The sequence below is a fragment of the Crotalus tigris genome, unplaced genomic scaffold (genome assembly GCF_016545835.1).
Source record: "Crotalus tigris isolate CLP2741 ecotype Arizona unplaced genomic scaffold, ASM1654583v1 scf7180000023581.319791, whole genome shotgun sequence".
In the NCBI taxonomy this organism is placed as follows: Eukaryota; Metazoa; Chordata; class Lepidosauria; order Squamata; family Viperidae; genus Crotalus; species Crotalus tigris.
The window spans coordinates 192,666-218,166 of record NW_024100056.1 but is presented as its reverse complement, the minus strand read 5'-3'; the positions used below and the strand labels follow the sequence as shown (position 1 = coordinate 218,166).

Genomic DNA, 25,501 nt, shown 5'->3' with positions numbered 1-25,501 from the left:
ATATCTCAGATAACTTTTATATGAGTTCAAAACTGAGCTGACATAATATCTTTTTATGGTTTATTTGGTTCTGATTTAACATGTTTTGTGAACCCAACAAATATGCTTTATTAATGATTGCACTGTATAGTGTGAACTCAGTCAAAACTAATTGATCAAAAGATAATTATTAAGGAAAGTATGTTGTGTGAACACAGCCTCCTTTTAATTTTGTTTCATCTGTTGTATAGACTTAGCAGGTTTAGCTAAAATTGCTTCTTTTAGGTGCACTCTGGATCACGTTGATTAAACAATGATATTTAGACCCTGGAAACACACCTTCTCTCTAGCAATGCCTGCCCTCTAGAAGAGACATGTCAAACTTGTGACGTCACATGATGTCGTGCAACATATCAGGATGGTTTTGCCATTGCCGGCAATGGGATGGGCGCAGCTTCTGGATGACGCGTCTGGCCCGCTGGCTGGCAATTTGACACCCCTGCTCCAAAATAAGGTTCCCCCTGAAATTCAAAAAGCTCCCACCCTGCTAGGATTTTGAAAGGCCTTAAAAATCTGTCACTTTGCCCAGGACTTTGGAGAAAACAACTGCTGCCCCTTTCTATCATCATTGCCCCCTTGTCTTGTGCTGCTTCTAGGATTTATTTATTCAATTTCTATAGCCACCGATTTCAGCCAAGTGACTCTGGGTAGCCTACAATTCTAAAACTGTAAAACAGTTGATACAAATAGAAACAATAAAACATCCAAAAATAAATACATCTGGCAGCCAAGATAGCTAATCAACTAAGAGTAAAACCAAGAAACAGGACCCTTAACAAACTCAGAGCTCCAGGTCATTCTAACCTCTGAGGGAGAATGTTCCCTAAAGCAGGGGATACGGCAGAGAAGGGCCAACGTCTAGTTTTCCTCAATCAATACTCTGGCTTATGGGATCTGCAGCATGTTCAATCTGCTGGATCAAACTAGATGGTAAATGATTCCACATGTAACCTGGTCCCAAGCTTATGTAGAGCTTTAAAGATGACAACCAGCACCTTGATTTGTCCCCAGGAAACATACCAGTAGCCAATGTAGCTCAAATAATAGTGACGTTACATGTGCCATGTATCTAACACCATTTACTACCCATGCAGCTATGTTCTGCACCAGTTGAAGTTTCCAAATACTCTTGAAGAGCAGCCCTATGTAGAGCTCATTGCAGTAATCTAAACAAGTGGTATGGGTGATGAGGTGTAGGGCCTCCTGGTCCAGGAATAGGTGCAACTGGCTCTCCTAGTTACAGTTGCTACCTGCTCTTTAATCAGGAGCCATGAGTCTAGGAGGACCCCCAGAAAGCACACCCAGTCTGTCTGGGGCAATGCCATCCCATCCGTATTTCAATCCAAACTGACAGACCACCTCACCTAGTAGCTGTTAAATAGGAGAGGAGAGAGGACCAAGTCCTGAGGCCACCTACCAAGTACAGACCAGTAATTTCTGTAATATTTAACAATTGTAAACTGCTTAGACTTTCTGGGATTCAGGTGGCATATACATTTAATATTTTATGACTGCTGGTCATATAGTTAGCCAGATTGTTAGACTAGATTTGGCATTTTTATCCATTCATCAAGGCCTTCCCAAGGACCTTTGATAGGCAGATTCTGTTTTCTCATAGTGTTAAAGATATTGCTGCAGAATGTAAGCTTTTCCAAGTAAAGCTGCCTTTTACAATTGACTAGTGGTGATTTTGACAAAGCCAATGGTATTCAAGTGACACTGTCAAAATCCAATTATATTTCATTTATAGTTATCTATAAATGAAATATAATGCTATGGAAAAAAAAACATTTTTGCTCTCTCTGGATTCTGTCATACTACGAAGGGGAAGGGGGATGAGCAGGGGGGTTTTATGGCTCTCACTTCCTTCATTAAATTTCAAAAGGACTGGATGTTGATTCTCACCAAGAGGACTGACCATAACAATATGGCCATCATCTACTCCTCTCTGAAGTCTCCCTTTTGCTGACAGTAAGGGAAAAGGGGGGGGGAACAATGTAGCACCTCGGGTCTGGAAAAAGAGAGGATGAGGATCGTCGCCCGGAAGAACTGTGGGGTGGGGGGCTGCTTGGGAACACTTAAAACATTGAAGGATGGGAGAGAATTCCTCAGATCCTGTCTAGCATGCCTGCTATCATTTTCTCTTAATAAAGATGCCTGTTGAAAGAGATATTCCACAAGTTCTTTTCTTCTTAAGATGTAAAGTGAGGTGGGTCTTTACATTAGACAGGATCTGTGAAAATAGTCCACCTGGAAGGGAGAACCTTACCAGGGGACTTTGCAAAAAATACCATGTCAGACGATGGAGCAGGGAAGGGAGAAAGCCCCCTAGAGAGGGAGATGCTGCCCCAACTGAAAACCTGCCAGATGTTGGGATCTGAGAGGTCAGATTCCTCAGGAGAAGAGGTGGTGAAGACGCACGACCACAAACCTCAGTGGTCAATGGGTGTTGGAAAGAAAGGCGAGTGGGAAAAGAAATCAAGAAAGGTGACGGTAAGACAGGGGCCACCCAACCAGAATGGAAGCAGGAGATGGGGAAATCCCTGTATGCAAGCAAAGAGGAAGGAAGCTGGGCACCACATTTGAGCTGGATCCTAGAGAAACCTATCAACTTGATGAAGAGAATCCTCAGCTCCCTAGGAGAGGAGAATTCTGATCCCTATGGCCGCACCACCTCCTGGAGCTGCAACTGGAGAGACACCGAGGGGGACGTGGAACCTGCAGCCCCTGATCCAGTAGTCTCCACTCCCTAACGACTCGCAGATGGTGATCTGGATGGAAGACAATACCACCGACAATGAAGGCACTGATCTGTTCAAAGACTCCCGCCACTGGACGTGAGATTCAAGGGGGAGCCGACACGCTTGGGATTTTTCCTAACCCAAGTCCTCAGCTACACGGAGGAATAAGGGCGGCACATCCCCAGCGACAAAGCTCGTTTCAGGATCGTGCAATTTGCTCTGGACGAGCCAGCCGCAGATTAGGCGGTGAACTTGCATGACTCCAATGCCCCAGAGCTCAATGACTTCAACCGTTTCATGTCCTCTCCGAGAAGGCAATTTGAGGATTCCCTGGCTGATCGCAAAGCCTGCGAAAGGATCAAAATGATGAGGTAAGGCAAACACCCAGTAGCCGAATATACGCAAGATTCCGGGCCATTGCCAGCAAACTGAACTGGCCGGAAGACATCCTCTTTAGCCATTTCAAAGAGGGACTAAATTACGACCTATATGATACTTGCCTGCCCTGAGGGGACCCACACCAACTTGACAAATGGTATGTCCTGGCAGAGGAAGCAGAGATCGACCTACTGAAGAGGCACCGCCAAGGAAAACAATGGAGCCAATCACCGCCTGAGTCGACACGTGAACCAGTGAAACCATCGGCTACAGCCGAGAAGCAAATGGGGTGTTTCAAGTGCGGGAGAGAGGGGCATCGGGTTGTAGAATGCTGCTCAAAAGCCCCCCAGCACAACCCAGACAGATCACTGGCCAGCAAATCCAGGAAGTCTCCAGCTAAGCCAAAAGAACCTGCCATGAGAATGATGGAGACTGTGGAATCCTCTAACTCTGCTCATCAGGGGGAAAGAACTCCAGCCTACACCGCAGGGCTGGTGGACGCCTCAGACAACAGCTCGGAGGGCGAATCCCTGGTAAGTGGACCCATTGCACCCATCCTCAAGACAGTGACTATATTAATTCCCCCCATGCCTGAAGCTGTCAAGGTGAAAGCCTTAATAGACTCTGGCTGCACCCGCTGCCTCATTAGCCCGATGCTAGTGGGAAACCTGGACATTCTGTTGAGGAGACTGGAACAAAGAATCTCATTTGGACAGTTAGATGGGTCCATAGCAGGGGGGGTGCCAGCTACCCTAGCCACTTTACCAATCCACCTCTCCCTGGGCAAACATGAGGAAGACATAATGTTTGTAGTGATCCCAGGCATGGAATGCCCAATGATCCTAGGGATGGAATGGTTAAAGAAATGGAACCCCTGGGTGAATTGGAGGATGGCAGAAATCAACTTCCCAAAAGGGGATCCTATGGACTTAAAACCCCAAGGGGATCTTCCAAAATTAAGAACAGAAAAAGCATCCATGGGAGAGGAAAAGGGGCTACCAGAAATACCAGAGGAATACAGAGATCTTGCTGAAGTTTTCAGTGAGGAGAGGGCAGATGAGCTTCCTCTCCCCACCAACCCACGGACTGTGCCATAGAATTTAAGCCCGGAACAAAACTCTCAAAGCCCAGATTATACAGATTAATCAAAAGAGGAACATGTCAACCTAGTCAGAGCAGTTTTAAAGAAACTGCGAGCTGCCCACCTATATGCCAAACTATTAAAATGTGAATTCCACCAGGAAAGGATAGACTACCTAGGTTATTGCATATCCCCACAGGGCACTGAAATGGACCCAGAGAAGGTCAGAGCAGTATTAGAATGGGCACCACCTCACACAAGAAAGCAACTGCAGTTTCCTGGGTTTCGCAAACTTTTACTGCCAATTTATCCCCTCATTTGCCCAGATAGCCCTGCCCCTCACGAACTTACTAAAAATGAAGGGAGCATCCTCAGTAAAACCTAGCCAGCCACTAACATGGACAATGGAGTGCCAAGCAGCGTTTGAGAGATTAAAGAGACTTTTTTCTGCCGAACTAGTACTGAGGTACCCAGACATGGATGAGTCCTTCGTAATATAGGCAGATGCAAGTGATGTGGCAGTGGGAGCTGTACTATTACTAGAAAACGATGAAGAGGTATTGCAACCCTGTGCGTATACATCCAAGAAACTCACCGAAACAGAACAGCGCTGGCCTGTGGGGGAGAAAGAGGCATATGGGATTTGATGGTCATTACTCACGTGGTGCCAGTTCCTTGAAGGCAATAAAATCTCTTTCAAGGTGTGGACAGACCACAAAAATTTGGAAGCCTTGAAAACACCCAGGAAGCTCAACCCCAAGCAAGCCCGCTGGTCCCAGCATTTTCACCAATTCCACTTTACGCTCAAGCATTTGCTTGGGGAAAAGAACTTCCTGGCAGATGCACTATCTCGCATGCCCCAATATAACAGCACGCGAGCCACCGACTCTAAACCAATGATGGTAGAATCGCAACTGGCAGCGCCAGTAACCACTGGAGTCCAAGCTAAATTAAAATCACAGCTGGGTAGCCAAACCAGAATTGAATTCCGGAAAAGTTTAGAAACAGATGAATGGTTCCAGAAAAATAAACCTGTGTGCACAATGAAAGACGGGCTGCCTTGGGTGGGGGAAAAGTTATAAATACCAACAACCCAAAGAGTCACATTCATGCAGCTTTGCCACGACACAAAATCAGCAGGGCATTTTGGATTTGTAAAAACATTACACTGAATGAAATGGCAATTTGGGTGGCTATCCATGAAAAAGGACATAGAAAGTTATGTGGCCAGCTGTCCAAAGTGTGCAACTGCCAAGAGATTGCAAGGGAAATCACCCGGACTGTTACAAACAGTGGCAAATCCCTCAGCCCCCTGGAGGGAAATAGCCATGGATTTTATAGTGGAATTATCAGAAAGCAATGGGAATACTGTTGTCTGGACAGTCACGGACTTGTTTCCCAAACAGGTGCACTTTATCCCTTGCCAAAAGATTCCCACTGCAAAAGCCTTATATAATAATAATAATAGTAGTAAAGTTGGAAGGGACCTTGGAGGTCATCTAGTCCAACCCCCTGCTCAGGCAGGAAACCCTACACCATTTCAGACAAATGGCTGTCCAGTCTCTTCTTAAAAACTTCCAGTGTTGGAGCATTTACTGCTTCTGGAGGCAGGCTGTTCCACTGATTAATTGTTCTCACTGTCAGGAAGTTTCTCCTTAGTTCTAGGTTGCTTCTCTCCTTGATTAGTTTCCACCGTTGCTTCTTGTCCTGCCTTCAGGTGCTTTGGAAAATAGCTTAATTCCCTCTTCTTTATGGCAGCCCTTAGCGAAACTTTTCATGCAGCATATTTACAGATTGCATGGGGCACCCCAATGCATCATATATAATAGGGGAGTGCAATTTATGTCTGCATTTTGGAAGGAATTTTTATCCCTCTTAGGGACCACTCAGGGACTGACATCTAGCAATCACCTGCAGGGGAATGGACAAGCGGAACATTTGAACTCAGTACTTGAGCAATATTTAAGATGCTTTCTTAATTTCAAACAGTCTGATTGGATGGATCTACTCCCGTTCGCAGAAGTGGCCTACAATAATGCAGTCCACTCCAGCACAGGTTACACTCCTTTTCAAATAGCTACCAATCAAAGTTTCAACCCCATACCAGAACTAACCCCAAATGAACCGGCGATCCCACCACTGAAAGAATGGATGGAACAATTACAAAACACCTGGCCAATAGTTAGAAAAGCACTAGATGAAGCTAGGCAGGCATACAAAGCAAAAGACGATAAAAAATGAGTTGAGCCTACACCATTCATTATAGGAGAAATGGTGTTCTTATCTACAAAATACCTTAAATCCCTACAACCCTGTAAAAAACTTGGACCAAAATATATAGGGCCTTTTCCAATTAAAAGAATCATAACCCAGTAACAGTAGAATTAGAATTACCCCAAAATCCTAGGCAAATACACCCAATTTTTCACTGCAGTTTGCTGGAAAGAGAACATCAGTCACTTTTAGGGCCAAAAATCCCCCCCATCACCTCCAATCATGGTGGAAGGTGAACAACACTTCGAGATAAAGGAAAGTCTAGATTCTAGGAGATATCATGGGGCAACTCAATACCTAGTAGCATGGAAACACCTCCCTGCCTGACAAAATGAATGGGTCCATAAACGTCATGTCAGAGCCCTGAAGCTATTAAAGAAGTTTCATACAGAGTATCCTAACAAGCCAGACTAACTTTTATACCTGTTTTGTTTTCTTTACAGGTGGATCTCTCTTATTTTTAAGGGGGGCAGGATGTCAGAATCCAATTATATTTCATTTCTAGCTACCTACTCTGGAAAAAAAACCGTTTCTGCTCTCTCTGGATTCTGTCATACTACGAAGGGGAAGGGGGATGAGCAGGGGGTTTTATGGCTCTCACTTCCTTCATTAAACTTCAAAAGGACTGGATGTTGATTCTCACCAAGAGGACTGACCATAACAATATGGCCATCATCTACTCGCTCTCTGAAGTCTCCCTTTTGCTGACAGTAAGGGAAAAGGGGGGGGGAACAATGCAGCGCCTGGGGTCTGGAAAAAGAGAGGATGAGGATCGCTGCCCGGAAGAACTGTGGGTGGGGGGCTGCTTGGGAACACTTAAAACATTGAAGGATGGGAGAGAATTCCTCAGATCCTGTCTAGAACGCCTGCAATCATTTTCTCTTAATAAAGATGCCTGTTAGAAGAGATATTCCACGAGTTCTGTCTTCTTAAGATGTAAAGTGAGGTGGGACCTTACCAACACTCTAGATGTTTTAGGATTGCACCCAAAGTGCCTATTGCTATTAGTACTATCTTTTATTTCCTTTGCTGCAGTCATTCTATTTGCAGGTCTTCGTATTTTGTGGCCTTCTCTTCCCTCTCCTCCTCTCCTACCCCTTTCCCCCTCCCTCCATCCCATCCCATTTTCTTGTCTCTAGGAACTGCAGCCTTCACTATTCAGACTTTTTTGCCTTTGTTCTTAACAGTTACTAAGTCTGGGGTATTATGTGGCAGATGCTTGTCTGTTTGAATTCTAAAGCCCCAGAGCAGTTCAGATTCTTCATTTTCTGTGACTTTATCTATTTTGCAGTCCCACCAGTTTTTGTGTCAGCCAGATCTCCAGCATTTTTTCAAAGCTTGCTTGCTCTCAGCTGCCATCGAAATGGGGAGGGGAGGTTTAGGTATTTAGGGTGAGAAGTATGCTGGTATGTGAGTGAGTCTTCTGGAAATTGGAAGGGAGGTTTTTACTCATGAGCTATGGCACTGCTGAATGAATTAGTTTACACTTCTCCAAGGCCAACCATCCTGGGACTCAGGAGGCAAGAAACACCTGCAGAAGAGCCATTTCCCATAACATGTCATTGGACGTTGATTGGACACTTTGTGCCAGGCCCCAGGGTAAGAGATTTGGGGTGATTTGCTATGTGTAACTTGTGTGCGGTTTTGCCTCAGATCTTGCCTACTTTCACTGTTATCAGTTCTTTCTTAGTAAAAGTACCACTTCTCTAAATCAAAGGAGTTGGTGGTTTTCTTCCTTAGGATTTGAATGGAGGCAGTGCTGACATCCTACTTATTATTAATTTTGTATATACCAACATGTGAAATCACAGCTGCCAGTTCTTTCACTGGTGTTGGCCTCCATTTGCATAAAGTTCAAGAATCTAGACTATCATAATATATTGGCATGGCCTTTTGTAATTGACAGATAGTAATTTTAACACTGCAGATTTTCTAAAAATCCAACATTTTTGGGGTATGGCACCCAATGGTCCAATAATCACTGGGACCACCACATCTGGTTTATGCCATGATTTTTCAACTTCAGTCTTGAAATGTTACAATCTTCTACAATTATTTGTCTTCTATTATATCCAGTATTGCTATATCAATTATTCATATTTTCTTCTTTTCAGCCACAATTAAATCTGACAAGTCTATCTGTTATATTCAGAAGTCCACAATATTTTAACCTGCTGATTTTCAACTATATAATTCCACCACTTTTTTTTGTTACCGGGATAATTGTTAAGATGTTCCAGTGGATCATTTTGGTGACTGTGTTATCTCATTGTTTATAATCAGTTTGCACAATCTTCTTGCACGAACTGAGTATATGTTTTAATGCAGAGGTCCCCAATCTTTTGGGCACCAGGGACCAGTTCTGTGGAGAGAGGTTTTTCTGTGGACCGAAGGGTGCGTGATTTTATGTGCTGCCTGCATCTTGTGGATGGGGCTTTGCTTGTTTGTGTGGCCTGGTTGCTGGCATGCCGCGGCCGGTACTGGTCCACGGACCGGGGGTTGGGGACCCCTGTTCTAATATTTCTTCTGTTTCTGTGCACAATCTGCATATATATGTTTCAGTTAATATACATTTTACCTGCTGAATTTCTTGTAACTATGAATCTTAATCACATACAATTTTTACCAATGTGGAATGGACACAGTTTGGATGCATTCAAGTGACTTATTGTCCATTACGGGTATGAAATTGGCTACATTATGCTCTAAAGCAGTTGTGATTAAAATCAGATTCATTTTACAGACATACAGTTCTGCCAAGAATATCACCACTTTATACAACACTTGTATGACCTTGTTGAAAAAGAAAGGTCATTCTCATTTGCAGTAATCTATTCCTGTTTAAATCAGCTGATCATGGCAGAAGGCAGCATAGCTAGTATGCCAGAATGCATATTTTATCAATATCCTGAATGCAGACTCTAGAAGACATCTGGATTGACTGGGAAGTAGCTGATCAATCCTAAATGTGACAGGCTTACAGCTTCAAATCATAAGACTGTTTCTTTCAAGATAGTGTTGAAAATTGAATTCAAGTTCTGTACTTGGCCAGTGCAAAAGTAAAATGCATTATATAAAAGTACAAATAAATTGCACACTGTATGTCTAATATGCAGTGTAACTGTATCAGTTAGACCGGGGGTAGACAACCCAAAACACTCAAGGAGCCACTTGGATCCGGAGCCGCAGGTTGCCAACCTGTGAGTTTTTTGAGGACAGTGGGCATACTTGAAAATTTCAAGATATTATTAAGGTACTTTCACAAAAATCTTTGCTGCCAGAGGATATAAAAGTTGACAAAAGACAGCTTTACCAGAATACCATCTGCTTCGTTCAGGACTTCCTGTACTAGTTTTGCATAGCCTTATTGCTTTTCTGGAGCAGGGTGATACCCTTCCAGATAAGGTGGTAGTGCAGCTGCCCATCGGGTCTATTGTCTAAGAAAGTGTATTTTAGCACTCTTGGAAATAAACTGTGGATTGATAATTTGTACTTAATAGCATACTTTACCCCTCCCCTTTTTAAAATGATGGTGAGACCCAGAACCTATCAACTGAATGAAAGGTCAGACAGAAACATCCAGATCAGCCTTATACTTCAAGGCAGAATTATTCTGCTTCCTTACTGCTTTTCTTGAGGGGAAAAAAAAGGAAAATGAAAGTGGGTTGATTACTGTTTGTTTGTTAAGAGTATCTGAGAGGTAAGTCCCATGGTGGGTAAAAGTTGCCATACAGGTAAAAATCCTGTGTAATGTTGAAGAACAGAAGCCTTTTCTGACACTGGAATAACAAGTAATGGCTGAATTCACATATTGTACTAAGATATTATTCCGATAGCTGGATTATCGAACAAACAATAGGTAAAAACCACTCAACCCACATCAAAACTCAATACAGTGTGCTGAAAATTATTTTAATCCATGGCTGATAAAAACAAGATAAAAATCTTATAAAGGAGATAAATACAAAATATCACATTTTCTTGTTGATACTTTCAGAGTCACTGTTGGAATGAACAAACTTGGAGGCCTCTTTTCATTACAGTTATTTCACCACCAATTAATATGATAGCTTTAGAAGAAATGGACAAGCTCCAAAAGCAGAAGTAATGGAAGTGCTCTAGAGTTTAGATCCTTTGCTGTGCAGTTAGAGGAAGCCAATAAAGGACTACTATTGGCTCACAAGGACAGCATGTCATAATGTAGAACATGCCACCTAAGAGCCAGTTTCTGCCACAGCGGCTTGGCTTCCAGTCTGCACTGTCTAGTGAGGCAGGTGGAGGCAGCAGCTGCTGCCCTACTGAGAACAAGGGTGAGCCTGCCAAGAACTCAGAGTGGTGACCTTGAAGTCTGTGGCCAGGCTGCTGGGGACATGGCAAAAAGAGACCCTTTGTTTTCTGCCTCCCCACTAACAGATAAAGGGAAAAGAATAATATATACAGGTAATCATTTCCACTCCATTGCTGGCTTAAAAATATTAATTCTAAGTAGATCGAAACAATAGCATTCATTAAACAGATGGCTCAGAGAAAGAAATGTGATGTTGAGTTGAAGCCTCATGTATGGAGTTACATAACACAACTACATCATACTCTGTTAGTATCTGTTTACTAATTATACACTAAAAGAGGATGAAGACATGAAAATTACAGAACCTGATGAAATGGGAGAGGAATTACATCTAGAGCCATGTCTCAGCAGCTCTTCTGATTGCACACTAGATTCCTTTTAATGGTTATGAACGTATACATGCAAGATGGAGCCTAGATATATTACCAGAGCTTTGGGAAAGATGCAGTATGACATGAAGATATGAAATATTTTGTGGTGGTAGGGACACTCTAATATAGTAAGGGTAAAAGTTGTGAAGATGTTCAGAAGCAACAGCAAATGCATATGGAGAATATTTTCAAAACAATGTCATGCTGCTGTAGCGATAAACTAAATAAGATTTTTCTAAAAAGCAGTACTGGCAAAATAAAAGCAGCAAATTGGAATGACAAGAATTATAAGACATGCTCTGTAAATTCCAAACAATGAAAATGTTTTGAAGTTTTGGACCTAAAAATTAAATTATGAGAAAACATTTGCCATTTAGACCTTTTTTTGTAAGGATGGATGAAATCCTTGCATGCTGTTATTCTTATGCCAAACAGCTGTTATTTCCTTTTAAAAATTGCTGAAGGTATAGTATTCTGTCATTCTGGATAGAGTGAGGGGGACAGGATACCTCTTTATTATGCCATCTTTTGTTTATTTTCCTTTTGCAAGGTCCAAATCTTGACTCTGTGGTTGTAGTAAGGGAAGCTGCTCTACCAAACAGAGACAATTAGTATCTGCAAGCATATATTTGTTTCTATAACTGTTGTTGCTTTTTATTTCAGTATAATGAAAATTCCTTTTTTCAGATATTTGTCTTGTTTCAATTCTCAAATATATTTAAAAGAAAATCTTTTGATGTTTAAACATTGCACCTTGTTCCCCATTGTCCCTTCACTTACTATTTTCACCTATGATTTAAGTGAAGTATCCTGTATCCTATACATAGGATGTATAAATAATATATTTAAGGTGACCAACTTTTTTACAACGAAAAGGAGGACACAAATAAATTGAAGAAAAAAATATTATAAATAAAACATTGTATTTATTGCAACAATAATACAGAATACACTATAATATGATAAATGCATAATAAAAACATTTGTAACAATAACATTTTATATTGTAATTATGCTTACATGCCTATTAATTATTTAAATGAATACTTTTCCATTGAATGAATATTTTTTGTCAATGTATCATCTTCTAACAATATATTGGAAATATCTGAACAACAAATATCCTTCATATTGAATTTTACGGCAAATGCTGCAGCTAGAGTATCAACATTCAATCTCGATTTCTTACTTGTCCAAAAATCTACACGGCTGGACTGCGCGGGGGGTGGGCGGTGGAGGCAGGTGTTGTGAGCCAGGCGCTCCAGAACAGTCATGTAGGTGCGCAGGGCGAGGTGGTGGCAGCGCAGGTAAGCACTGCATAGACCACCAGCTGGTTCAGCCCATGGAAGGTCAACTGCCTGCCGTGCCCCCGCCCATAGCCGCCCCGCCAGCACCGCTGCCCTGCCGTGGAGAGCTGGCCCGCGGCTCGCAAATTACCAGTCAAGCTGGCTCCGGCCCTGCAGTGGCCCCCCAGCCGCCCCCCAGCACCACTGCCCACCCTGCGCATCACTGTAGAGCTGGCCCCGCGGCTCGCAAAGGCAAAGCACCAGCCACGCTGGCTCCAGCCCTGCAGCCGCCCCGCCCAGCCACCCCCCAGCAACTCTGCCCACCCTGCGCATCCCCGTAGAGCCGGCCCCACGACTCACAAAGGCAAAGCACCAGCCATCCCGGCTCCGGCCCTGCAGCCGTCCCCCCAGCCATCCCCCACACTGCACATCCCCGTAGAGCTGGCCTCGTGGCTTGCAAAGGCAAAGCACTGGCTGTGCCGGCTCTGGCCCTGCAGCTGCCCCCCCAGCCGCCCCCCAGCACCACCGCCCACCCTAACACATCCCCGTAAAGCCGGCCCCACGACTCACAAAGGCAAAGCACCAGCCATGCCAGCTCCGGCCCTGCAGCCACCCCCCCAGCCGCCCCCAGCACCACTGCCATCCTGCGCATCCCTGTAGAGCTGGCCCCATGGCTCATAAAGGCAAAGCACCAGCTGCGCCGGCTCTGGCCCTGCAGCCACCCCACAGCCATCCCCCAGCACCACCACCCACCCTGCGCATGCCCGTAGAGCCGGCCCCACGGCTCGCAAAGCACCAGCCAAGCTGGCTCTGGCCCTGCAGCCGCCCCCCAGCTGCCCCCCAGCACCACCGCCCACCCTGCTTATCCCTGTAGAGCTGGCCCCGCGGCTCACAAAGGCAAAGCACCAGCCATGCTGGCTCCGGCCCTGCAGCCATCCCCCCAGCCACCCCCCACCCTGCACATCCCCGTAGAGCTGGCCCCATGGCTTGCAAAGGCAAAGCACTGGCTGTGCCGGCTCGGGCCCTGCAGCTGCCCCCCCAGCCACCCCCCAGCACCACCGCCCACCCTACGCATCCCCGTAGAGCTGGCCCCGCGGCTCACAAAGGCAAAGCACCAGCCGTGCCAGCTCCGGCCCTGCAGCCACCCCCCCAGCCGCCCCCAGCACCACTGCCCACCCTGCACATCCCTGTAGAGCTGGCCCCACGGCTCGTAAAGGCAAGGCACTAGCTGCGCCAGCTCTGGCCCTGCAGCCACCCCAAAGCCATCCCCCAGCACCACCACCCACCCTGCGCATGCCCGTAGAGCCGGCCCCACGGCTCGCAAAGCACCAGCCAAGCTGGCTCCGGCCCTGCAGCCACCCCCCAGCTGCCCCCCAGCACCACCGCCCACCCTGCGCATCCCTGTAGAACTGGCCCCATGGCTCACAAAGGCAAAGCACCAGCCACGCCGGCTCTGGTCCTGCAGCTGCCCCCCCCCAGCCGCCCCCCAGCAACTCTGCCCACCCTGCGCATCCTCATAGAGCCGGCCCCATGGCTCACAAAGGCAAAACACTAGCCATGCCGGCTCCGGCCCTGCAGCCACCCCCCCAGCCACCCCCCCACCCTGCACATCCCCGTAGAGCTGGCCCCGTGGCTTGCAAAGGCAAAGCACCAGCTGCACCAGCTCTGGCCCTGTAGCTGCCCCCCCCAGCCACCTCCCAGCACCACCGCCCACCCTGCACATCCCCGTAGAGCCGGTCCCACGGCTCACAAAGGCAAAGCACCAGCCATGCCAGCTCCGGCCCTGCAGCCACCCCCCCCAGCCGCCCCCAGCACCACTGTCCACCCTGCGCATCCCCATGTAGAACCGAACAGGGAAGATCAAGAGAAACTTACTGCTCCAGTCTCCTCCAGCTATCTTCGGAACTAAGTAGGAGATGTTGTAGTTGGGTAGCAGTGAGGGGTGCAAAGTTCCTGCAACTTGCACATGCAAAGTTTGCCGCCCGGGAGTTTTGGCTCGCTCAGCAGCAATTCCTATTGGCTTTCGAAAGCCAATAGGGGGAGTAGCACAACTCATGCAAAAGTTGAAAAAAACCATCAAAAAAGGTTGCGGAATGCCTTCTGAGCATTCTATGAGGAAAAAAAAGCCCTGCAGATTAGTCTTCAAATATAGAAAAAGAGGACATTTAGAAGGACACTTTTTGAGGGAGGATAGAACTCACAAAAGGAGGACTGTCCTCACAAAAGGAGGACGGTTGGTCACCTTAATATATTTAATCAGTGAGTTATAGTGCAGTGTATTATTCTCATCCATGGAATGAAAAATCCATTTCCCCTTTCAGATTTCTATTCTCCAATTTTTCTGGGTTCCCAAATGATACATCTTCACTTCTGCATTTTCTCAAGCATTTATACAGCATTCCAGCATCCTTTGTGGCCACTAAAAATGCTGATGTTAGCATCCTGTCAACTTGTGCTATGCCTCTCAGATATGAGAATATTATGCTTCAAAATTCAGTTCTACAGTCTATAACTCCATTCAATAGTTCATCTCAAATGCTTTCATAATTTCTCCCACTGTAGCTTATTTAAAACAAATTTGGAAAAACTCCTACTTCTGTTGACATAAAATTAAAATTAAAAGTATTACTCAAATTCCAGCTTTAGATGTGAGGCTAATCTCTTATATTTGTCATCAAAAGAAAGAAATTAGTCTCAAATCTTGTCCAATTTTCAGACAACAGCCAGCCAAGAATACCTGAGAAACTACAAATAGGCTAGCTTATCTGGGTTGTAAAAATCTGGACAAAAACTACTTGTCAGCAAAGGATCAGAGTTTTATGTATTCCAGTGTATTCTGTCTTCCAGTGATCATCTGGATGATAGCACTAGACAGGTAGTTGCCTATTTTTATTGCGATAGATAGATAGATAGATAGATAGATAGATAGATAGATAGATAGATAGATAGATGCATATCCCTACAAAAATGTCAACTATACATCACATTAATCATAATCTTATTGTTATTGCTAGAAAAAGAGTGATGGGATACTGATAAATGCTGAAACTCTGGCTATGACCAACAGAAATCCTTAGAGAAAACAGCATGAGAAAGCAAATACTTGCATCTTTCATTAGGGCCCATAACTTTAAAGCAGGAAAGATGAAACAATGGTCTTGGGCAACATATTAAAAGATGTTTGGAGTATTTGCTGGCTTCAAGAATTCCTGCTACTGAGACTGGACTGCCCCAAACTTCAGATCAAATCAGATCAAGATACATGGTATATAAAACTAATCATATAAGGCAAAAAAAAAATAATTAATCACACAAATCCCTCCTTTCTGCCTGACTATAAAAACACACCAACAAGAAATGAAATAACTGATAATGTGTGCCCTTCCATGACACCACAATTCTGCTGCTCGTGCACCATAGAATTCATTCCTACTGCATTGGTGAAGTTCCTTGAAATGCCAGGACTGAATACAAAATAATGGAATGCGTTAGGCCAAAATTTCCCATCCCTAGCTATGATATATTAATTTTAGTTCAGAATAATATTAAAAAACCAAGTTGATTGCATATAGAGATGAACTGTGAGCTGTAGAAGAATCCAGAAGTTTAGCTGTGCTTAGCACAGGAACCTAATCTCCCATCTTATAGAGCAGAGTTCCCCAACCTTTCGGGGTTGGCAGCCCAAAGGAAGGGGAAAGAAGGAATAGTTTTGTGTGGGGGTGTGTGAAAGCATACACATTCATGTGCACACGCAAAATACCCATTGCTCATGTAAGGCTGTGAGCGCTTGTCCGTGTGGGGCTGTGAACACCTGTGATGATGCTCGCACAAGTGGGGCTGCAAACCCTAGTGACAACGCTCTCATGAGCAAACGCCCGCAATGCTCACAGTGATGCTCATGCAAGTGGGGCCACAAACACTCACATGAGTGGGGCTGCTCATGTGAGTGAGGCCACAAACATCCGTGATGCTCACAAGTGGGGTCACAAACACTCTCACAAGTGGGCCCGCAAATGCCCATGGTGACACTCGCATGAGTTAGGCCGCAAACACCTGCAACACTCATGATGATACTTGCACAAATGGGGTCACAAACTTCTGTAATAATGTTTCTGCAAGTGGGGCCGCGAATGCCTGCAATGCTCATGGCAATGCTCACACAAGTGGGGCCGTGAACACCTGTTATGCTTGTGGCAACGCTCGCGTGAGTTGGGCTGTACACACACACACACACACACACACACACACACACACACACACACACACTGGCCAGCCATCATGGCCAGTGGCCAATAGCTGGGCCAAGACCCACAGGTTGGGGACCCCTGTTGTAGAGTACAAATAATGGAGAGGAACTTGATTTGGAATTGCAATCAAGGAAAGTACTATCTATACTTTCCTTTGCCACAATTGCAGGTCTTTGTATTTTGTTACTTTTTTTCCTTTGCCACAGTTGCAGGTCTTTGTATTTTGTTACCTTTTCCAGTTCTTTCTCTTCTATCATGCTACCTCCAGATACTGCCATATCCACTATTCAGACTTTTTTTGTGTTTCTTATTGACAACTATTTGTATTATTAAATTTTTGGATGAGTTGGGGAGGCTCATGGTAGACAAACTTTTTTGTTATCAGTTCCAAATTCCTTAATATAGGAGATGACCATGCTGAGCCTGAGGTTGGGGTCAAACAGATCATCAGTTTGGAATCTTTATGTCCCATAGAAGACCTAAGTCCAACCCCCCCCCAAAGTCCATTGACTCTTATCTGGTGCCAATTTACCTTGACTGTTAGTAGTTCAGATTCTTGTGTATAGGTAGCATGAAATAAACTTTAGTACTTTTGCATTCCATATAATTATATATTTTTTATTCTCAAGGTCCGGATGGCACAGGTAATTACCAACCAAAGGTACTGGATTATTGCCATTACATAGGATCAAAATCTTCACCTGTGGAGGGCACTAGTGATGCCAAGTATTTGTGGAGACCTGCACCAAGTAATCCTCCTCCATGGATGCACAGGCATTGGTTTGTAGGAGAAATTGGCTGGAGAACAAAAAAGTTTGGCTCACTTAACCAAACTGGCCTTCCCCAGGGCAAGAAGATGATGGTAACTAGCTCATTGTTATTTCAGAATACTTTCTTTGCAGCTGTGGTAATGCAGCTAGCTCTAGTGGTTTTATGCTATGTATTCATAGTACATTACTAAGAGGAGAATACTGTATGTTACCTCATGTCTAGCTTGTGCATTGACATTTTTCCTAAGAAAATATGTGCCAGAATACATAATAGAGAATATAAATATTTATACCATCTTAGCTACTATCAACATAATGTACTGAAACTTAAAATCAAAAATTCAAAATACCAATCCAATATAGTGACTATTCATCCACAGACAGACATGGTGTCACTTTGGTCCTTTTTCTCATTTTTCCCCCCAGCAGCATCCTATACACTCAATTTTTTCTGCAAAAGATGGTAAGACAGACCTGAGCAGATTTTGAGAGGATCTGAAAGATCTCTAGAATGGCCATTAAGTAATATATAAAGAAGGAAAAAAGTCAAATGGATGGACATTACTACTAAGGATTTCCCCCACTACCAAGTTAAAATGCTACTACCCAGCCTTGACTCAGCACAAAACTATGTTGGCATAAAATATGCTATCACTCTTTTACAGTCCCTGTCTTACCTCTGTTGCATGTGCTTAAAATCACTGCTAAACAGTATTATTTTGTGTCAATTAATTATAGATAAGATTGCTGTTTTTCTCTTCTGGCTTTGCTGCAGTTCCTTTTCAGCATAGTCCATCAATCAAGGTCCTGCAGCAGAAATACGGTCAATCTAACTTCAGGATTCTTGCTATTTTCTCTTGGCTGACCTTTATGTTCCTCTCCCCCCTCCCTGTCAGATCCCAGTTGAGCATCCTAAGGTAAAATATGTTTTTTAAAAAAAGTTACATGGGAAGGCGCTGTTATGTTTGGTGTTCGGTGAGGCATTGAGGAGGCAGTAGGTGAACAAACAGCTCTTTATTGCAGGTTTAAAACAGAAGCCAGGATAACTGCAGCTCCACCCTTATTTATACACTCAACAACTAGGTGGCAGCCAATAGGATTAAAATATTAGTTCCTGCTTTAACACAAGATAATTAGCATGTAGACAGCAAGTCTGGCTCTTAACTGACAACAATTAATACATTACAGGCACGAGAGCAGAAATAGCACCAGAGAAGAGGAAGGCAAACTTTGCTATAATTGTGCAACTAGTTAGTTCTGTAGAGCAGGATAAACAAAACGGGGTAACTGTTAGGCAATTGTCTCCCTAATGGGGAACCAAGGAATGGTTGAAATTTAAAAATAGAGGCAAACTGGCAAGTGAACAGTAAAAGCTCAGTTCAGCTTCTGGTATTAATCTCTGCACATTGCAATAAAGAAGAGAAGGGCTGCTGCAACTAAGGATAAAGGGAATGTGAAAGAAATAGCCAACTATCCATGCACAGGAACAGGTGGGTGAGGAAATCATCTGACTACTGACTGCCAGATATATGAGCTCCGACTGCTGTTTAGTACAGTAGGCAGATCTCTTTTCATAACTGGCTTTGATTTTGGTCGCAATAAAGCATTTAAATTAGCCAAGTCATATACAGGCATTTACTGCTGAGTAAGCAAATTCCAAAATAAGGCCCTGAGAGCATAGGAAACCTAACTCTATATAGTCATTAGGCTGAATCAAGCATGACAGCTGTTCGGTGGATTAGCACAAACATCCTATTCTTTGTCTTTTCCCTCCTCCCCAAATAATAGTAATCCATTCTCTATTTTTGACATTGTTGATGTCAAAAAAAGAGAAGGAGTGTAATGGTATGAAAGGAATCCTGGAAATAAAAGATCTATAGGGAAAACTAGACAGGGAAAGAAAGGACTCTGGTATGTATAATAAATAAATGCATGTATACTGACTTACATACATATATATCTTGAGGAAAGAGTCCTCTCTGTGCTTCCCAACAATCAAATTAATACCTTGGATCATCTGATCTCAACTCCACATTAATGGGTAGCAAAATGTTACGCATTGTATACATTTTGTAGCTCTAATGTGAGGGCATAAGGAGAAAGCATGACTTTATGTTTAATGATGAGTTAATATTGAATCTTTCATGGGCTGGGGTCAAGATGAGGACAACATAATGGAGCCAAAGGTTAGGGTTAGGGTTAGGGTTATAGATTTTGTGAAGATATTACAGTGCTATAGTAAAATGTAAATTTTACTGGAAAGATAAAATTTGGCTGACATTTTTCTGGAAATGTGACCTGGAAAGATACTGAGAAAGATAATAAAAAACCAGATCTACAAACATCTAGAAACAAATTAAGTTATAACTAGAAGCCAGCATGGGTTTGGTTAAAAACAGATCATGCCAGACCAATCTTATTTCATTCTTTGACAAAGTGGTTAAATTAGTAGACCAGTGAAATGCTGTGGACATAGTAAGGCATTTGACAAAATAGACCACAATCTACTTCTTGGTAAGTTAGAAAAATGTGGGATAGACAGTATCACACCAGATGGATTTGTAACTGGCTGACAAACTGTACTCAATGAGTAGTGCTTAATGGTGCTATATCTAATGGAGGGAAGTAAGCAATGGAGTACCACAAGGCTCCATCTTAGGCCCAGTACTCTTCAATATCTTCATAAATGACTCATCAAATTTGCAGATAACACTAAACTGGCAAGAATAGCCAACATCCCAGAAGACAAGGTTAGGATCCAAAAGGATCTTGACAAACTTGAAAAATAGGCCCTATCCAACAACATGAAATTTAATGTGGTGATTTTACACTTAGACCGGAAAAAACAAAGGTACAAATACAGATTATACTCAAAAACAGTAACTTTGAGAGGGACTGTGGAATCCTAGTGGACGATCACTTAAACATGAGTCAGCAGTGTGTGGCAGCAGCCAAAAAAGCTAATACAATTCTTGATTGTATAGAGGCATAGAATCAAAATCACGTGAAGTATTAATACCGCTTTATAAAGCCTTAGTAAGACCACAACTGGAATACTGCATCCAATTTTGATCACCACATTACAAAAAAGATGTTGAGAGTTTGAAAAAGGGCAGAGAAAAACAACTAAGATGATTAAGGCCTGGAGACTAAAATATATGAAGAATGGTTGCAGGAACTGGGTAGGTATGGATAGTGTAAAGAAAGGAAGGACTATGAGGTTGGACTAGAAGACCTCCAAGGTCCTTTAAGCTCCATTCTGAATTTGTAAATAGGAAATAAGTCTGTCAATATTGTTTGGACATCATTCCAGGGCTTTACTATACTGGCTACACAATTCATTCTTCACTGAAACATACAGAGCCCTGAACTGCATTTATCTTTATCAGCACCATCTACATTTGTAAATTTTTTACAAGTGTTTTCTTTTAAAGAAATGTCCATAGGAGATATGGTGGTAATTACTGACTTCACTGGACAAATGCTATCATTTATTTTCCTCTTCTCTAAGGGAGGATGTAAAGATGGAGAAGGTTAGCACTCAATTTCTTCAAAATCAATGAAAATATTGCTGCTCAAAATAGTCATTTACCAATGAATTTCAGGATCTTGAGGTATTCTCAGGGCCATAAAAAATGTTGCCCATTTCTGATCCACTTTGTCTGGATATGGAAGGGAAAGTTTCTTCTTTTTAATGATAAATCAGTGTTTATTATTTGTACCTCTTACTGTATGCACTATCACACATTCTAGTGGCATATGGTCCCACAGATAGTGTGCCTTGTGATAGTGTTCATTATCGGGTCACTGAGTTGGCCCTGCTTTTCTTTAAAATCTTACATAGTTAGATATATTTAGATCATTCCTGACATAAGTGATACAGTAGCAAAGCAGTCAGATCAGAAGAATATAAATAACTCTAAGAATATTCATTTGTTTCCCTTTGACAGCCTAAGCTAAATCTCCCAGCTGAAGAATTTGAAATAATTAACGAATACAAAAATCCCAGGTATGTGTTTCTTTCAACCCTTTATATCAACTCATTTGCAAAATCTCAGGATAAACATGAGATTAGTAGCATTGTCAGTAAGCTTAACCTTGAATAAAAAGCTTTGATAATTGCATTTTAAGCTATTGCTAACTGATGTTAACTTGCCTTCAGATAAATAGTTGTGAAACATCACTTTATTTAGCAACAAATTTCGTTGGATAAAGAGAATTCACAGAATACTGTCCACAATGTAAAACTGAATATATACTTAGCAGATAACAAAATACTGAGTATTTTTGGTTCTCCAGTTTGCCTATCCAGTAGCTTAAATATTAATACTGTATTCAAGCATATAAATGACACTTTGTAATCATAGAGATTTGAGTGAAGTGCCTATTTGATATGCCTCTGAGAAATGTCCAACATCTATTCAATGGTTCAGATTAGACACATCACTCACAGTGAATGTAAATTCATATTCTATTCTGTGAATGTGCAGAAACTATGATTTGCAAGGCAAATTGAACAATTAAGGAAAATTGACTCTGCCTTGATTCTTTGTCAACAAAGAGCAGTGTCCTCTGAGAGCTACTTTGTTATATCAAAGCTATGCAACATGCCTGCATAAGGGGTACACCCACCCCAATTAATATGTTTCCCAATCTTGGGGAAAAGAAAGAAGTGTGTTCCAATATAACAACATACAGTATAAATACAAAGATAAATAAATCATTGTCAGTTAAAAATATAGCCATCTCTTTCTCTGCAGAGGAATAACTGCTGAAATCTCAATATTTAATCCTAAATCAGAATGGATTATCATGCTTTCCTTTCTACCAAAATTAAGAATATTGGACTCACATTCCCCAATATTGCGATGGTATTGCATTGTGGCAGTATGTACCCCAAAGAGAAAATTAAAGAAAATTTCTTTAGCCTTCAAGGTACTTAAATCACACTGTTTTTTCATGATTTTTACCTTTATAAAACCATTGAATTATTCCATAGATTTTGATCTAGTGTATGATTATCATATGGAGATAAATCAGTCTACTTCTCTTTCATCTTATTCCAGGAAATTAACATTTAATCCTGAGTACTGAGAGTTTGAAAGTTTACCCAATGGATGTAGATATACAGCTGATTCTATGTAATAAATAGGTGCACTCTGTCTTTCTGCCCAAAGGACAATCAAGATGGCTAACAGTTGCTGTGGAAAAACAACAGCTAACATTATCTGTTAACTAATTCAAAGTGAAAAGGTCTGGTAAAAGAGGAATGTCTTGAGCAAAACCAGTATTACTGTTTATTAACTGAATGCAACTCACAAGGGAGAAATGAAATTATCTTTTCGAGACCTTTCTTGTTGATCTTAATATCCAGAAAGGCAGCAAATCAAGATAGGAATCCTAAGCTCTCTAAAACAGGGCTTTTCAACCAGTGGTATGGGTACCACCTGTGGTACATTGGTACCTGGCAGGTGGTACGCGACCATCCTAGAAAAGTGGTAGCGGGGGAAGGGAAATGAGCTGAACCGGTGGCAGCACCGCACAAGCCTGAGTGAGAGATGGCTGGAGCTGCAGGGCTGTCAGGGCTCCAGGAAGCGCCAGGATCAGCGCCAGGCTCCAGCTGGAGCTTGGCGCTAATCTTGGTGCTTCTGCTGAGCCCAGAAGAAGCACCAGGATCAGCTGGAATGTTGCAGCATCTCCAGGGTCTTGTGATTTACATTCAGATGCTTGGCAACTGATTCATATTTATGACGGTCACAGTATCCCAGGGTCTTGTGAAGTGACCAAAACTTGCTGCAACCCCCCAGCAGATGGGTGGAATAAAAAACAACTCACCCCACCCCTGCTGCCAATCCTCAACAGAAATGCTCACAACAATGAAAACCTCGGACAGAAGAGCACCACAGGCAGGTGTCTTGTTCGGCTGTGCCTTGGGGGGCACTTTTTTCAGTGCCATTGTAACTTCAAACAGTCACTAAGTGAACTGTTGTAAGTCGAGTACTACCTGTACTTTATCACTTTTTTGGGGGGGGTCATCAAGTTTTTGAGACCTTGCTAGGCGACTGGTGGTACTCGGATGTTACCATATCCCACGGGTCGGCAACCTGCGGCTCCGGAGCCGCATGCGGCTCTTTGAGCAATCTCCTGCGGCTCTGGAGCCTCCTCCTCCCCCTCCCCCTCCCCCTCCTTCCTCCTGCTGCCCCCCCCCCAGGCTTCAGTCCCGGCTGGGGCGGCAGGAACATCACTTCCTGGGCCGTCGAGCCGGCCACGTGTCTGCCCAGGCCAGGTGGCAGTCCTGGCTGGGGCGGTGGCTGCGTCTCCCCAGGCCGGGCTGGGTGGCAGGGGGACATTGCTTCCTGTGCCGTCCCTGGGCCACTCACTGGCCATATGTCTCCCTGGGCCAGGCAGGCTGCAGCAGGGGGGCATCACTTCCTGGCTGTCCCCAGGCCGTTCCCTAGGCAGCCGAGCTCACCATGCATCTCCCAGGGCTGGTCCGTGGGGTCCCGGGCACCTTTCAGCGACTTTTACCACCTCCTGCCTCCGTCCCCTCCCTGCCCCTTTGGCGCCGTCTGCCTTGCTTTCTCTCTCTCTCTCTCCTCATCTGGAGAGAGGGGGGGCAGAGGAAAGAGAGAGAAAGAGAGAGGGTGACTTGTTCGGGCAAAGAACCAGTGGGGGACAAGGCGAGCTAAGTCAAAAGACACGGAACTTTCGTGCTAGCTTCTCCCGAACCCTTGTTATCCCTGCCACAAACTCAGCTCATCCGCCCTCACTCTCTCCTCTCCTCTCTGCGAACGAGGCTGCTTGCTTCAAATGGCTTGCTACCGAGGTCCGAGGTCCGGGAGCCAGGCAGGCGGGTAAGTCTCGATCGCAGTATTTTGTTGCTGTTGTTTTGCGCACGCGTGGCGCTGGCTGGGAACAGAGCCGAGCAAGCTCTGTGGTTGGAAGTCCCTGCAACTTAGGAGCCAGGATTTCCCCCCTCTCAGTCCCAAATCCCAAGCAGGATTCACCACTTTGGGATTGGAAGTGAGCTGCGAGGAGATGGTCTGTCTTTTTTCCTCCCCTGCTCTCTTCCGCGCCGGCTACTGAGGCTCCCTGCTGGATGCAGTCGGCTTGAAGCGGAGGAGGGGGAGGGGCCTTTCAAAGCGTGAGATTGCAACGGATGGAACAGCCTTTCAGGAAGGTGCGGATGAACTGTAGCTCTCCAGATATTGCTAACATACAGCGTTTGCTGTCCCTGCAGCAGAATTGATGAGAGGTGCTGGCATTTCTCTTGGTCAGAATGTGGTGAATCCACATTGCCCATCTCTAAAGGAGGAAGTTAAACGTTTTGGTAGGTGAACTGGTTCTGTTAGTAAAGGGGGGGAGGTGAAGAGAAAAAGAGAGGGAGAGAGAGAGAGAGGAAAGAGGGAGGAAAGAAAGAGAAAGAGGAAAGAGGAACAAAGAGAAAGGGAGAGGAAAGAGAGAGGGAGAGGGGAGAGAAAGGAAAGAAAGAGAAAGAGGGAGAAAGAGAAAGGGAGATGAAAGGGAGGGGGGAGAGAGAAAAGAGGAAGTGAGAGGGGGAGAGAGAGGAAAGAGAAAGAGGAAAGGGAGAAAGGAAAGAAAGAGAAAGAGGAAGAAAGAAAGGGAGATGAAAGAAAGGGAGAGGGGGAGAGAGAGGAAAGAGAAAGAGGGAGAAAGGGAGGAAAGGGAGAAAGAGGAAAGGAAAGAGGAGAGAAAGGGAGAGGGGGAGAGGAAAGGAAAGAGGAAAGGAAAGAAAAAGGAAAGGAGAGAAAGGAAGAAAGGGAGAGGGAGAGGAAAGGGGGAGAGAGGAAAGAGGAAAAAGGGAGAAAGAGAGGAAAGAGAAAGGGAGAAGAAACAGGAAAGAGAAAGGGAGGTAGAGGAAAGGGAGAGAGGAAAGGGAGGGGAAAGAGAAAGAGGGAGGGGGAGAGAGGAAAGAAAGGAAAGAGGAAAGAAAGAAAGCGAGAAA

At 44.0% G+C, this 25,501-nt stretch overlaps 1 protein-coding gene across 1 annotated transcript; it reads left to right on the top strand.

Annotated features, from left to right (window-relative positions):
* Positions 1-10,804: 10,804 nt before the first annotated feature.
* On the top strand, positions 10,805-22,746 carry CUNH4orf45 (chromosome unknown C4orf45 homolog). The gene is made up of 4 exons (XM_039319371.1): positions 10,805-10,953; positions 17,395-17,627; positions 21,486-21,544; positions 22,602-22,746. Exons 1-4 carry the CDS (start codon positions 10,884-10,886, stop codon positions 22,627-22,629), a joined length of 390 nt encoding a protein of 129 aa, XP_039175305.1. The 5' UTR covers positions 10,805-10,883; the 3' UTR covers positions 22,630-22,746.
* Positions 22,747-25,501: the final 2,755 nt, after the last annotated feature.

What these genes read in the sequence shown, in the direction of transcription:
- CUNH4orf45 (XM_039319371.1), top strand. Translation starts at nt 10,884, where the DNA reads ATGGCAAAAAGAGACCCTTTGTTTTCTGCCTCCCCACTAACAGATAAA. An exon ending in GAAAAGAATAATATATACAG is followed by an intron (nt 10,954 to 17,394) that starts GTAATCATTTCC and finishes TTTATTCTCAAG; the next exon opens with GTCCGGATGGCACAGGTAAT. An exon ending in CCCAGGGCAAGAAGATGATG is followed by an intron (nt 17,628 to 21,485) that starts GTAACTAGCTCA and finishes TCCCTTTGACAG; the next exon opens with CCTAAGCTAAATCTCCCAGC.